The following is a 14,530-nucleotide window of genomic DNA, read 5'->3' as shown; positions in this document are numbered from 1 at the left end:
GCCCCTGGGTTATAGACTGGTACCTTCAGATTGGACACTTTCGTAGCCCCTGGGTTATAGACTGGTACCTTCAGATTGGACACTTTCGTAGCCCCTGGGTTATAGACTGGTACCTTCAGATTGGACACTTTCGTAGCCCCTGGGTTATAGACTGGTACCTTCAGATTGGACACCTTCGTAGCCCCTGGGTTATAGACTGGTACCTTCAGATTGGACACCTTCGTAGCCCCTGGGTTATAGACTGGTACCTTCAGATTGGACACTGGAAAAGCTTTTGGGGACAAGCACCCTTGCCATCTCCCCTGTAACCCTACCCCACTCAGTTTTTTGCTAGTGTCCCAAGTTGATGGACCTCGTCTCCCTTACAGAGAAATCACTTATAGCTTAACTAGGTTATTATTTTACCTTCAAATTCTTCAATCTTTTCACTGTCTTCAAATACAACAATAGAAGCAGTGCATCTGGATTGGTGCAACCTCTGTAAAACCTAGGGAGCCTTGTATCATTATTATTATTAGTATAATCTCACAGGATTTATGTAGCGTCAACAATTTATGCAGCTCTATGTAAAAACCGGGGCTAAACATGGCGATTAAAAACCACTCAGAGCTCAGTTTTAGGTGGATGACCAGATGCTACCTTACACCACAGGTCACATATTTTACTGCCACCTCCACCTAGAGCCCTAATACTATCCAAGGTCCAGCCACTATTTAGTTCTGATCCATCGGGGGGGGGGGGGGGGATTTACTAAAACTGGTGCACACAGAATCTGTGCAGCTGTGCAGGGAGTGAGGGAGAGTTATAACCCCTGTAAGTTTTTTTTTTTTTTTTTTAGCATCTGTGTACCATTGGGGAGCTTTTCCTTCACTTCCTGTCCCATAGCCAAACCAGAAGTATAGGAAGAGGGAATTCGTGCAAATTAAGGGAATCCCTTGCCCCCCCCCCCCCCCCCAGGTTACCAGAACTAATGTTCCCCTTCGAAGCTTTCCCCTCTAATTTGTTTCTGGGACAACCAAAGATTTGTGATTTTCTTTTACTTTCACTTACAATAATAATGGTAAAACAGGACAAATAGAGAGGGCGGATCTCCCTAACGGGGACACAGACAGCAATAAAGACTGACAGGGGTTCTAATCCAGCCCCCCCTCTATCCAAAACGAAACAAATAAAAAAAAAAAACGTTTTTCCTTTAGTTATACTTTAACCGCCTGCTGACAGTATACAGTACATACAGTATAGTATATACAGTACATATACGGCAGCAAATTGGCTCCCCCTGGGCAGGATCACCATACCTACGTGATCCTGCACTTCCGGGTCTAGGGGCACGCAAGCTCGCCAATGACGACCCGCTCCCGCTGTGATTGGACACAGTGGCAGCCAATCAGCAGGTCCAGTGGACGCGATGTCCGCTGGGACGCGCCGATCGTTCAGGATACAGACAGAACGGCGGTCTGCCTATGTAAACAAGGCAGATCATTGTTCTGTGAGAAGGGAAGACTGTGATCCTGCCTTCCCATAGTAAAAGCACCTCCCATACAGTTAGCAAGCACTCCTTAGGCACCTATTTCACCCTTTGATCGCCCCTGATGTTAACCCCTACTCAGCCAGTGTCATTAGTACAGTGACAGTGCATATTTTTTTAGCATTGATCACTGTATTAGTGTCACTGGTCCCCAGAAAGTGTCACTTAGTGACCAATTTGTCCACTGCAATGTTGCAGTCCTGCTATAAGTTGCTGATCGCTGCCATTACTAGTAAAATAAAAAAAAAGAAATTCCATAAATCTATCCCATAGTTAAGTGAAATTGGGTGTAGAGGGCGCTCAAATGCCATGTAATTTACAAAATTACATGGCATTTGAGCGCCCTCTACACCCAATTTCACTAGTTTTCTGAGTAGTATATCTACCAAATTAGGGGAGCAGCCGTTTTATATTATTCGTAAAAGTTGTAATGTTATGCAAGTAAGTTTGGCGCGAAGTACACATTTTTTTATCCCATAGTTTGTAGACGTGATAACTTTTGCGCAAACCAATCAATATACGCCTATTGGGATTTTTTTACCAAAAGTATGTAGCAGAATACATATTGGCCTAAACTGATGAAGAAATTTGATTTTTATTTTCCATTTTTTTTATTGAATACGTTTTATAGCAGAAAGTAAGAAATATTGTTTTTAATTTTAAATTGTCGCTCTTTCTTTGTTTATAGCGCAAAAAAAAAAAACTGCAGAGGTGATCAAATACCACCAAAAGAAAGCTCTATTTGTGGGGGGAAAAAAAGACATACATTTTATTTGGGTACAGCTTCGCATGACCGCGCAATAGTCAGTTAAAGTAACGCAGTGCCGTGTCGCATAAAATGGCCTGGTCATGGAAGGGGGGTGAACCATGCGGAGGGCAAGTAGTTAAGATGGGCTGAAAGCTGCCTGGCCATTCACAGGCAGCTTCGTATTGTATCAAGTTTTCCCCTGATTTGCTGAGTTAGAGGAAGCCTTGTATTCATTCATAAAGTAATTCGTATAAAAAGGCCCAAAGTCCAATGAATAATGATAGTCCCACAACTGTTGTGATAGGTAAAAGATCCTGAAGTGAACCCAGTGGCATCTCTGATAGAGAAATCCTGCTTACCAGATCTCATGTGGCCCCATGTTAGGGTGGTCAACAAACGCCTGTGTGTATCCCGGCTCACCGGCCACAGTGATAGGGGGAGATCCACATCAGACAGAACCAGAAAGTGCTTCTAAGAAGTGTGATCAGCTCCTGTACGGTTGTGGGACTATCATTATTCATTGGACTTTGGGACTTTTTATACAAATAATTTTTTTAACATTTTTTTATCACATTGCTGCACTATTTTTTTTTTTTTGGTATCATGAACACAGTGTTTGGCTGCTTTTTCAAGTTTTTTTTCTGGCGCAGATTTGTTTTTGATTTAAAATGGCTGACCTCGCGACCGCACATGCGGGTGGTGGTGTACGTACGCCCCGCCCTACCGGTTTCGTCACATATGACGTCATCATTCATAAAGGCTTCTTTTGTGAATGGCTGAGCAGCACCCAGCTCAACTGGATTTTGTTCTGGGGACAAGACAGAAATCTCTGTACCACTGCTGCAACACAGCATGTAGCTGTTGATACATCCAGTTTTATAACAGCCTTTCTCAACCTTTTCAACACAGAGGAACCCTTGAAATAACTTTCAGGTCTCAGGAAAGCCCTGCCAAAAAAATACTATATCTACAACTCATGATACATTAGTGTGATGGTCATTGGGAAGAATGGTCCTTACACTTGAGGTCATTGAGAAGAATTACCCCCTTACATTTAGCTACAAAAATGAACGGTGTCAAAGGGAACTTATCTGAGAGGCAGAAATTGCTCATTGCTCAAGGAACCCCTAGCAACCTCTGGAGGAACCTTTGGGTTCCATAGAACCCTGGTTTGTACAGTGCTCACAGCCGCTTCGTCTGTTAGTAAAGGAAATAGTTTGGGCCAGCTTGAAAATAAACTCGGGGCTCGGCTTTAAAAAAAATTCAACCCCACAGTATGAAGGTAGAGTGTGCATTAGTGTGATGGTCAGTGGGAAGAATGCTCCTTACACTTGAGGTCATTGGGAAGAATTACCCCCTTACAGATAGCTAAAAAGATGAATGGTGTCAGTGGGAACTTATCTGAGAGGTAGACATTGCTCATTGCTCAAGGAACCCTTAGCAACCTCTGGAGGAACCTTTGGGTTCCATAGAACCCTGGTTTGTACAGTGCTCACAGCCGCTTCATCCTTTAGTAAAGGGCATAGTTTGGGCCAGCTTGAAAATAAACTTGGAGCTTGGCTTTAAAAAAATTCAACCCCATGGTATGAAGGTAGAGTGTGCCTTTAAAGGGTGTTTTTTTTTTTTTGTGTTTTTTTTAACATTTACCTGGAGTTCTGCTTTAACAGCAAAAAATAAACTACCGCAAAAGAAGACTGATGCACTCCTACCCCAGGGTGCTATAGAACTCCAATGTCTGCACAGCGCTGCAAGATCCGTCTTCAGCAACAAGGAGGGAGGGGAGAAAAAAAAAAAAAAAGTTTTAAAACGCCGTCTCACCAGACAAAAGGCTGCAGAGCTGCACTGCACAGCTAAAATAAAACTCCCTACTCAGCACCTTCTATTGATTAAAAACTAACCTTTAAAGTAACTCCGAGAGTATGCGCTTAGCATTTAAATTTAAACATGTCATGAAGCTGATTGGTGTTGCTGAATCGCAGCTCACATCCTCTTCCTTCAGCAGCAAAAGTATTTCAGAAAAATGTTGTTGGTGGGGGGGGGTTAAAAAAAAGGGGGGGGGGGGGGAATCCTCAACTTCTCATTGGAATCTTCTACTTTCTTTTCCCATGCAAATAAGACCCCCTGTTAAAAGTCCTCAAAGCGAAACCAAATAATTGGCCCTTTGTCTAACTTTTCCAAAGTGCCGGGGGAAGACAGATTAATTAAACACACAAGTGTGGGGTCCCCACTGGTTTGCCGGCGGTGGGGGTCATAATTTAACCAAAACGAATACTTCAATGTTTGCAGTGGGCTTTGCAACGTCAGAGTCCAAAAAAGAAAAAAAAGGAAGTGCAGGGGGTGGGGGGGTGGGGGGGCGGGAGAGGAGGGTTCGTTGGTAATGGAAGTCACGTCTAGTCCTGTCTGGTTGCCGCTAGCAACCAGACATGATGTAACACTGCAATGTGAACTTGAACTTGGGGGAGTTGAAAAGTGAACAATAGACCTCGAGTAATCAATAAAGCCTATTTCAGTGAAGGATTACAGCTCTGCTCTGGGGTAACCTTGTCTGCAAGGCACAAACTGAATAGGAAGAAACTTTTTTTATTTATTTTACTTTTTTTTTTTTTCTTCTTCTTTTTACTTTCCTTTTAAAGAGCGGTGCAGGAAACATGCTGCAGGAAGGGGGGGGGGGGGGGGAGGGGGCTGTTGGTGTCAGCTACTTAAAGATTTGAGCAAAAATGGACGTTGTGCAGCAGAACTGAACGGTGCAGGTTGTTTACACGCAGAAAGTCCATTCATGGGTCGGAAGGGGCGAGGAGCCGGGCTGCTAGGTCCTCTGGAATGCTGGGAGAGTCTGAAAATTTGGAACTTTTTGTAAGAACTCCATTAAGGCTCAACTCCAGGCAAAGTGCAGATAAGGGAGCTGCTTTACCTGCCAAAGGATTTGTGTTTCTGTCCATCCAATCCTGAGATTTACACAGCCCTGCCATGCAGCACAGCTCTGTTTGGCAGGGCAGGAGACCTGACTTTTCTCTGCTGCAGAAGTGTTGCAGGTCTTGTCCCTTCCCCAGGCTGTGACTGGACAGTGAAAGGAGAAGCAGCAGACTGATGAGCTCATCTTTGCTTCCTCCTATCAGCTTGCTCCTAGCATTGCAGTATGACTGATTGGCTCCTTGTGCTGCTTCTTCCTCTCCCAGTCTGGGCTTTGCAGTACAGGGACTGCAAGAGGCTAATACCAGGTCACAACTGATTCTCTTTGTGTTGCCTTTTTCTCTTCCAAAGGGAAAAGGCAAGTGGCGCACACAGGTTAGTGGCACCCCCAAGGGTGAAATAAGTCCAGTTATAAAGTCCCTAAGACATGGGTGCTCAACCTGTGGCCCTCGAGCTGCTGCAGAGCTACAAGTCTTATGAGGCAAGGCTGCCAGTTAAAAGCATGACAAAGGCATGATGGGACTTGTAGTTCCGCAACAGCTGGAGGGCCACAGGTTGAGCACCCATGCTCTAAGACAGGGGTCTCAATCTTTTGGCCCTCTAGCTGCTGCGGAACTACAAGTCCCATGAGGCATTGCAAGGCTGTCAGTTAAAAGCATGACTCCCAAAGGCTGAGGCATGGTGGGACGTGTAGTTCCGAGACAGCTGGAGGGCCACAGTTAACATAGTCGCATAGTAGTTGAGGTTGAAAAAAGACACAAGTCCATCAAGTCCAACCTATGTGTGTGATTATATGTTAGTATTACATTGTATATCCCTGTATGTTGTGGTCATTCAGGTGCTTATCTAATAGTTTTTTGAAACTATCGATGCTCCCCGCTGAGACCACCGCCTGTGGAGGTGAAATCCACATCCTAACCGCTCTTACAGTAAAGAACCCTTTAAGTAGTTTAAGGTTAAACCTCTTTTCTTCTAATTTTAATGAGTGGCCACGTATCTTGTTAAACTCCTTTTTGCGAAAAAGTTTTCTCCCTATTGTGGGGTCACCAGTACGGTATTTGTATATTGAAATCATATCCCCTCTCAAGCGTCTCTTCTCCAGAGAGAATAAGTTAAGTGCTCACAACCTTTCGTCATAACTAATATCTTCCAGACCCTTTATTAGCTTTGTTGCTCTTCTTTGTACTCGCTCCATTTCCAGTACATCCTTCCTGAGGACTGGTGCCCAGAACTGGACAGCATACTCCAGGTGCGGCCGGACCAGAGTCTTGTAGAGCGGGAAAATTATCGTTTTATCTCTGGAGTTGATCCCCTTTTTAATGTCAATATTCTGTTTGCTTTGTTAGCAGCGGCTTGGCATTGCATGCCATTGCTGAGCCTATCATCTACTGGAACCCCCAGGTCCTTTTCCATCCTAGATTCCCCCAGAGGTTCTCCCCCTAGTGTATAGATTGCATTCATATTTTTGCCACCCAAATGCATTATTTTACATTTTTCTACATTAAACCTCATTTGCCATGTAGTCGCCCACCCCATTCATTTGTTCAGATCTTCAGTTGTTCAGAAGTTACTGCCCTGCTTAGCTTAGTATCGTCCGCAAATACAGAGATTGAACTGTTTATCCCATCCTCCAGGTCATTTATGAACAAATTAAACAGGATTGGTCCCAGCACAGAACCCTGGGGGACCCCACTACCCACCCCTGACCATTCCGAGTACTCCCCATTTATCACCACCCTCTGAACTCGCCCTTGTAGCCAGTTTTCAATCCATGTACTCACCCTATGGTCCATGCCAACAGACCTTACTTTGTACAGTAAACGTTTATGGGGAACTGTGTCAAATGCTTTTGCAAAATCCACATACATCACGTCTACGGGCCTTCCTTTATCTAGATGGCAACTCACCTCCTCATAGATAGATTATGCTCTAAGATAATTAGTCACATTTATGGCTGCTGACCCAGGATTAGAAGTAGACTCTGTGAAACGAGGAATGAAAGGGAATACACCTTCTAAGTGTAGTAACGGAGCATATTTATTGATAAAAGCAATTGGCAACTCACATATAAAAGTGAAAAAATGACAAAAAAAAGCCACTTGCATGCTCCGAAATGCGTAGCCACATCCTGCCCTCCTCTCATCGTGACGTCACTTCTGCCCAGCAGGACAGTGTGTTCCTGCGTATTTCCCTAGGTAGCAGATGAACAGGTAAGCACTAGATAGGAGTACTAACAGATACCGCTTGCAGGGTGACGGACACAATGTGAGTTGCCAATTGCTTTATCAATAAATATGTCCTGTTACTAAACTTAGAAGGCGCCTTCCCTTTCCTTCTTTTATCTCTCCCAGTCTGGGCTCTGCAGTACAAGGACTGCAAGAAGCTAATACCAAGTCAGGTACTTCTATTACTTGCATTCAAAAAAATAAAAGGTCACAATGTAGTGATGAATGATGAGCTGAATTAAAGTGTGCCTTTTTTATCACCTGGAGTTCAGGATCTAAAAATGTGCATGTGTCTTAACCCCTGTTCCATAAGGTTGGCGCGATATGAAACAGTTTTGGATATATTGTCACATCTCAGATCCTGGAGTGCAATCAACCATAGAGGGAGGTTCTCGTTTCTTCCACTTAAGGGCAACCAAGCATTGTGCCGCAGTTAATACATGCGCATGGATCTTTCTAGCCAGTTTAGAGAAAGGGGGGTGGGAGGCCCAAAAAGGAAGGTTTAAGGATTAAAAGGCACCCAGTAACCAAATATGGAATGGTGTAGGGAATGGACCATCCGCCAGTAGGGGGTGATTAGAGAACACGTCCAGAAAATATAACGAACCCACGTCTGCATTACAGTGCCAGCACCGGCAATCGGCACAAGGATTTATGGAATGGAGCAGGTACAGGGTTTGACACCAATGATGAGTATCTTATATTGATTCTCTTTGTACAAGCTACAGATAGAGCTCTTGGAGGCCTGTGACCAAAAAAGTTGCCACGTTTTCAAGGGCAACTCCTTGCTCAAGGCCTGCTCCCATTTCCGCATACAGAAGTGCCGTGGCACAGACGGGGATAGGTCCGTAATTAAAAGTTGGTAAGTACGTGAAATCATACTCCTAGGGGATGGGCCTTCTAAGCAGACTTTCTGGAATTCCGTCAGAGGGGAGAACTGGAGGTTTGGCCAACAATTTTTAATCGTAAAGTCATTTGCCAACAAATTTAAGGTATGACTTTGCCTATACTGCTACCTACATTCGCTCCCCTCTCTACAGATAGATGCCAGTGGCCTCCAGCTATGTCTTTGACCTTCATGGTTCCTGAAATCCAAGGTTGACCAAATGATGACACAACCCAGCCCATGGTTTTTTTTTTTTTTTTTTTCCTAACTGTCCTACTTGGCAGACCTGGAGTGACTCAGAAAGTCAGGGACTGCTAAGGCTCCTAGCCAGGGCCAAGTTATCATGGGATTCCAGGCTGCTGAGGATGTGTCATCCAGACAACATCAGCTAGCTTTGTGCAATCAGAAAGATGTCTGGAATTTGGAGCTGAACGCACATGCGCTGCTGAAAGGGGGACAGGAGGAATGGAATAACCAATTTATGTAACATAAGTACTGCAAAGGTTAATAGTGTCATAGGCATTGGGTAAAAAAAAAAATTGTTTTTTGAGAAAAGTTCAGCCTTAAAGTGTATGTATATACTCCAATAATGAACTCCTCTTATTTGGTCTTTTAAATATACCATTGAAAGTGTTTTGTCGTATCTGTGCAAAAATATACCTGATCCTGACAGAAAATTTGTGAGCTCCCAACTTCCTAGATTCAGTAGGCAAGACTGCACTGAAATCTCAAACAATGTTATAAGTCCTGTCTGACGGTCTTTCTTGCAGTCATTCTTTCAAGAGGTCACCAAACTCTGTTTAAAGTGGTTGTAAAGGCTGAAGGTTTTTTACTTTTCATGCATTCCCAGTAATGTGGAATTTGTCCACATTTAGCCAAAAGAGCATTTATGAGGTCAGTTAGTTATGTTAGACAAGAAGACCTGGATTTCAATTGCCATTTCTGCTTCTCCCCAACAGGTGTTCAGTAGGGTTAAAAGAGAGGTATAGCCAAAGGTTTTTTTTGGCTATTCTTCTCCTATGGATCACAGCAGTTTGTTCTGCACTCCTTTGACCTGTTTTCAGCCAACAGCGGGCTTATCACAAACCTGGTCCAGGCTCTGAAAAGATCCCTACCATATGGTCATGATCCACCCAGAACCCTGCACCGGCAAACCGCTGAGAGCCTGAGCCAGGCCCTCCCACCCCCTCCACAGCCCAGCGCTCTAGTGAGCAATGGAGGGGCAGAGAGCCTGTGACTGACAGTCCTGACTCTCTGCTCAGAGTGGAGGGGAGAACTGAGGGATCAGCAGTGTTTGATTGCTCAGTTCTCACTACAAAGCCGCGGGGGACAGATGCAGCACCAGATCAATGCTGCATCCACCTAGGTGAGTATAAGGTTTTTTGGGGTTTTTTTTTTAGAAAGTCATACTTCTCTTTTAAGGGCAGGGGTCTGTGCAGATCTAATGGATATAAAGTAACGATGGACTGATGGAGGAGACCAGCTTAGAGTGAAGGTACAGTGTGTAAAGGCAGCGGTGGGCATCCAGCATCAGGCAGTGGCGGGCATCGGCTCCTGTGTCTTCTCCTCCTCCATCGCTTCCGCCGTGCGTCTCCGCCCCTCCTCCTAGGCATCAAATAGGATCGCCTGTCCTTTCAGCCAATCGGGTGACGGGTCTCAGACCCGCTTCCTGATTGGACGGGAGGAGGATCAGTGTTACAATAGCGAATATTTATTCGCTATTGCAACACACCTGGGTGGACTCTGGACACGCAAAGCTCTGCATCCAGAGCCTACCCTATTTTGAAGCCTATTAGAGCTTCTGGCTCTAATCAGGTGCTTAAAAAAAAACACCCCCGCCACTGTAATTCATGCACCTGATGTCCTGCAAGGAGCCAGACGTATGGATAGGAGGGTGGGCCCGTGCGCTCTTAATGGACGGGCCGCCCGTGGTCATTGGTTATAATGGGAGGAATAGTGCCCCATTGATGGTGTCAGTAGGGGGGGTGGTGCCCTATCATTGGAATAGTGCCCCAAGGGCCAGATAAAGGCAAGCAAAGAGCCACATCTGGCCCTGGGGGCCACAGTTTTGGGACCACTGGTCTGTACTATCCAACAAACACTACTATTACTACTACTACTACAAACTCAGACAATAAATACAAACAATTACAATTATTTCAATATTTCTACACACTTATGCCCTGTACACACGACCAGTTTTTCCATCGGAATAAACTCCGAAGGTTTGTCCGACGGAACTCCGACGGAATTCCATTCAAGCGGTCTTGTCTACACACGGCCAACTCAAAGTCCGACCGTCCAGAACGAGGTGACGTACAGCACGTACAACGGGACTAGAAAAAGTAAGTGTAAAAGCCAGTAGCCAATAGCTTCCGTCTTGTACTTGCTTCAAAGCAAGCGTCGTTTTTGGTCCGTCGGAACAGCATACAGTCGAGCGGTTTTCCCGATAGGAATTAGTTCCGTCGGAAAAATTTAGAACATGTTCTCTTTCTAGGTCCGTAGGAATTTTCGAAAAAATAAGTCCGATGAGGCCTACACTCAATCGGAATAGACGATATAAAGCTTCCGTCTGACTTTTTCTGTCGGACATTCCGCTCGTGTGTACGCGGCTTAAGTCACATCTTTGCAATTAAAGTCCAACCCATTGGTTTCTGTACACTTTAAAATGTTTCTGTATTTTCAAAAGTAATTTTTAATATTTTTCAAAATCTGGAATATTCATTAAAATAATAGGAAAGTACAATTAGCTTTTGAGACTAAAAGAACAGTAAAATAAAATAAAAAATTGTAAAAATAAAATTGTATTTTTTCTTTTTTGTCATTGCAGTCCTGGTACCTGGGATAAAGGTCACAGTTTTCTATCGCCCACCCGACAGACCACCTGCCCCCTTCTCATCTCTGTAACATTTGAAGACACCAACGGCAACTTGGCCTAGTCACTTGGCGCCAGAGGAAGGGGAAAACTCACAGCAGAACAGCATTGAAGAAGAACTATCATAAGTGGTCGCATGGCAGATACCATCATTAATCAGCCTTATTTCTTTTACTTTCATTTTTTTTTTTTCCTCACCTTTGGGGGTCTCGAGCAAGTTCCCAATGGGAAAAGTTGGGATTCACAGCATTTGAAGTGTTTTCATTGGTAGCATAAATATTAGGTGGTTCCTGGTAGCCTTAGGCCGATTATGTTTTTGACTTGCTATAAAAACACTCTCATTGTGAAACCCGGCCTTTTTATTTTTTTTAATTTTTCAAAGCCACTCCTTCTGTGCATCCACAGTTGCGACCCTTTCGAGGAGTTCTGGTGGAATAGTCCCTATAAAGGAAAAAAAAAAAAAGAGAGAATAATAAAGCACTCTAATATACGTTGTACCGTACTGAATATGAACTTCGACTAGTACTATGACCACACTACATTTATTTCAGAGACCGTGGAAATCAACCCAGTTGTGGTCTAGTGCCTCCACTGTTTTTCCCCATTTCGAGTGCTACTACACTTAAAAGGATTTGTGAGAAAGAAAAAAAAGAAAATCACACAACATGTGTAAAACTAAATAAGGAAAACTGCACCTTTTTAATATTTTTTTTTTTATCGTTTGACCCAGTGCGGAGGTGGCAAAAATTATATTACTGGACACGACTGCGACAAACTGTTTTGCGTTAACATATCACAAAATGTCCACCCTTCTTTCTGACAAGGATTAGTCACATCCATCACCCCACCAGGAAACTGTTAACATTTATTTTCATCCGAGTTGCAGAGCAATGAAAGAAAAAAAAAAGAAAAAAGAAAACAGTCCAGGACTATTATTACTCTATGTAAGGAAAAAATAAATAAATATGCTGCACTTGCAAATAAGCTTTTCTGAGACAAATTTTCAACAATTACGCAGAAATGGGGAAGATGGTCTGTATTGACAGAAACTGACAGGAACAAATCAAAACAATCATATTTGGATTGATTAAAGTGCAATTTCATTGGATAGGTAAATATCTTTGTAAGATAGAGATTGTTGAAAATTCTATTTTTGTTTTCCAAGTCCTACCACCCCAGGACTCTAAACTATCGGGGTTAAAAAAAAAAGAAAAAAAAACAGCCTTGCAAAAGAAAGGGGAGCTATTTTTGCTTTTTATGTTTTTTATTGTTAAACTTGTATCCCTTAAAAATGAAAATGTAAAAAAAAAAAAAATATATATTATAAAACATAATGGTGCTTTTACCACAATATGTTAACTACATTAAACGCTAAGTAATCATTTTTTTTTTCTGTTATCAAAGCACATAACTAAAAAAAAAAAAAAATGAAATCATAGTATCTGTTAATTTTATAAGCTAAAGTCACTATTAGTGGGTATGCCAATTCAGTCAAATGTCACATTTTCCCAATATAGGATTTAGTCAAATGCCTCAGGATCTTTATAGATGTCCAGATTTTATCCATATGATTTTTTTTTTTTTTTCATCACTTGTATCCTCTGGGCTTCAAACACTGATTGATCTAGGGGAGGGAGAGTCGCAGCACTTGCTGAAAAAAAAAAAGCAAATTGGATCATAGACGCTATGTATGTTATGTACTAAAAAATAAAATATTAAAAATAACAAAAAAAAAAAATCAAAACCTAAATAAACAGGATACACTTGATTTATTTTCTACAAGACAGCGAAGCGTCCCTTTGCTTCGCATGCAAACTTAAAGGCGGTTTCCTATACTATACATATATTATATACTTTCTGCTTGGCATATTTGTCAGTCAGAAAAAAAAAATCTCTGCATGTTTAGTGTTAGTAATTCATTTTTATATACTTAAAGTAGGATAAAGTAGAGTGCATTAAGACAAGACATTTTAATCCCTATTCCAGGCACTTGCCTTTTTTTTTTTTTCCTTTTTTTTTTTCTTTACCCTATCCCCAATGCTGCCAAAAGAAGGCCCACATGTCCCTTTTGGCAACGAAGGAGTTAAACTGTGTGTGTTCAGTCTGTTTAGTCCTAATAAGGGCTTTTGCTACAGTCCTATACAATCATGTCCACAAATTCTTGGGAAGACACTTTGCTCCTCATTTTATTATTATTAATTTTTTTTTTTTTTTAGGTAGTTATTTTTTTTTAATTATTTTTGTTTTGTTTGTAATGCTTATGGGTGCATGGGAGGACCTTGGATTGTATTCGCAATACGTTGGGAGGCCTCTCAAGCACCCAATAGGTTAATTTGCACGAAGATGAAATAAATTCCATATCAATGTGCCTTTGCCCTGGATAGCGATTATTTGTGGAATTGTTGCACATGTTCCTTATATAGATAGTGGGGGAGGAGATTCCCCAGACACACGTTTTGGAGACACTTTTTTTTTTTTCTTGTAAATGTGACTTTTATGTCAGGCATTGCAGGCTCCACTTTGTAGATATAGATTTTAGTTCAATCCCACCTATAGGAGTAGTGTGCTTAGTCTTGTTGTGTCTGTGCTATTTTGCGTAGGAGATCAGTATTTTGGGGGGATGTTTGCTGCATTGTGACAATTTATTTAGTCTTCCTTTTTTTTTTTTTTTTTTTTTTTTTTTACTTTCCCTGATCAATGAAAATATGCAATACCTGCTTATATCATGTAGTCAAAGCTTAGCAAATTTTATTAGACTTTTATTTTTATTTTTTTTTTATTTGACCAAAGTTGGTTGGTGCTGTACTTGACGCAGTATGTTAGATGTTTAGTCATCGTACCTTTGTGACTACGAATGCACATGCAGGAGGGGCTCTTAGAGAAGCAGTCAGACTGTGAAGCACTAAGCTGTACCCTGCTTTGAGCAATTTTTTTTTTTTTTTCGTGTGGTGTGTGTGTTACAACCTATCACAAGCAAGCCTTAAAACAACAACAAAAAAAAAAAAACCTGAGTTCCTTTTTCCTTAGATATCCCACACCCAATTTTTATTAGCAGACAGCAATCAACTCTCATCAACAAGAAAGAGGTCATAATGCCCATTTTTATATGCACGTTTTTAAAAAACTTCCAACTTCTGAAAAAAAAATGTTTACCGGTTCTCTCTATTTAAGAAAAAAAAAAAAGAATAAATGAATAAAATGTTTTTTGGATTTTTTCATATGTATCTGATATGTGGTTGAGTAGTTGTATTGTGTGTGTGTGTGTATTAGTGAATTGTGTCCATTTTGTGTATCCAGCATCCTTTGCCTTCCCTATAGCACTTAGCTGGGCATTACCTTATGACATATGTGCACTAAA

General features: G+C 42.1%; 1 protein-coding gene across 14 annotated transcripts in view; it reads left to right on the top strand.

Annotated features, from left to right (window-relative positions):
• NFIA (nuclear factor I A) overlaps positions 1-12,910 on the top strand; it is a 672,115-nt gene extending 659,205 nt beyond the window's left edge. For all 14 annotated transcript variants that reach the window (XM_073593840.1, XM_073593847.1, XM_073593844.1 and 11 more), the window contains one exon: positions 11,128-12,910. In XM_073593840.1, the coding sequence (XP_073449941.1) occupies positions 11,128-11,145 (18 nt within the window). In that variant the 3' untranslated portion in view covers positions 11,146-12,910. The remainder of the gene's footprint in view (positions 1-11,127) is intronic.
• The last annotated feature ends 1,620 nt before the right edge of the window (positions 12,911-14,530 follow it).

This window comes from Aquarana catesbeiana, linkage group LG07 (assembly GCF_042186555.1).
Source record: "Aquarana catesbeiana isolate 2022-GZ linkage group LG07, ASM4218655v1, whole genome shotgun sequence".
In the NCBI taxonomy this organism is placed as follows: Eukaryota; Metazoa; Chordata; class Amphibia; order Anura; family Ranidae; genus Aquarana; species Aquarana catesbeiana.
The sequence above is the reverse complement of the archived record's forward strand: the minus strand, read 5'-3'. Positions and strand labels throughout refer to the sequence as shown.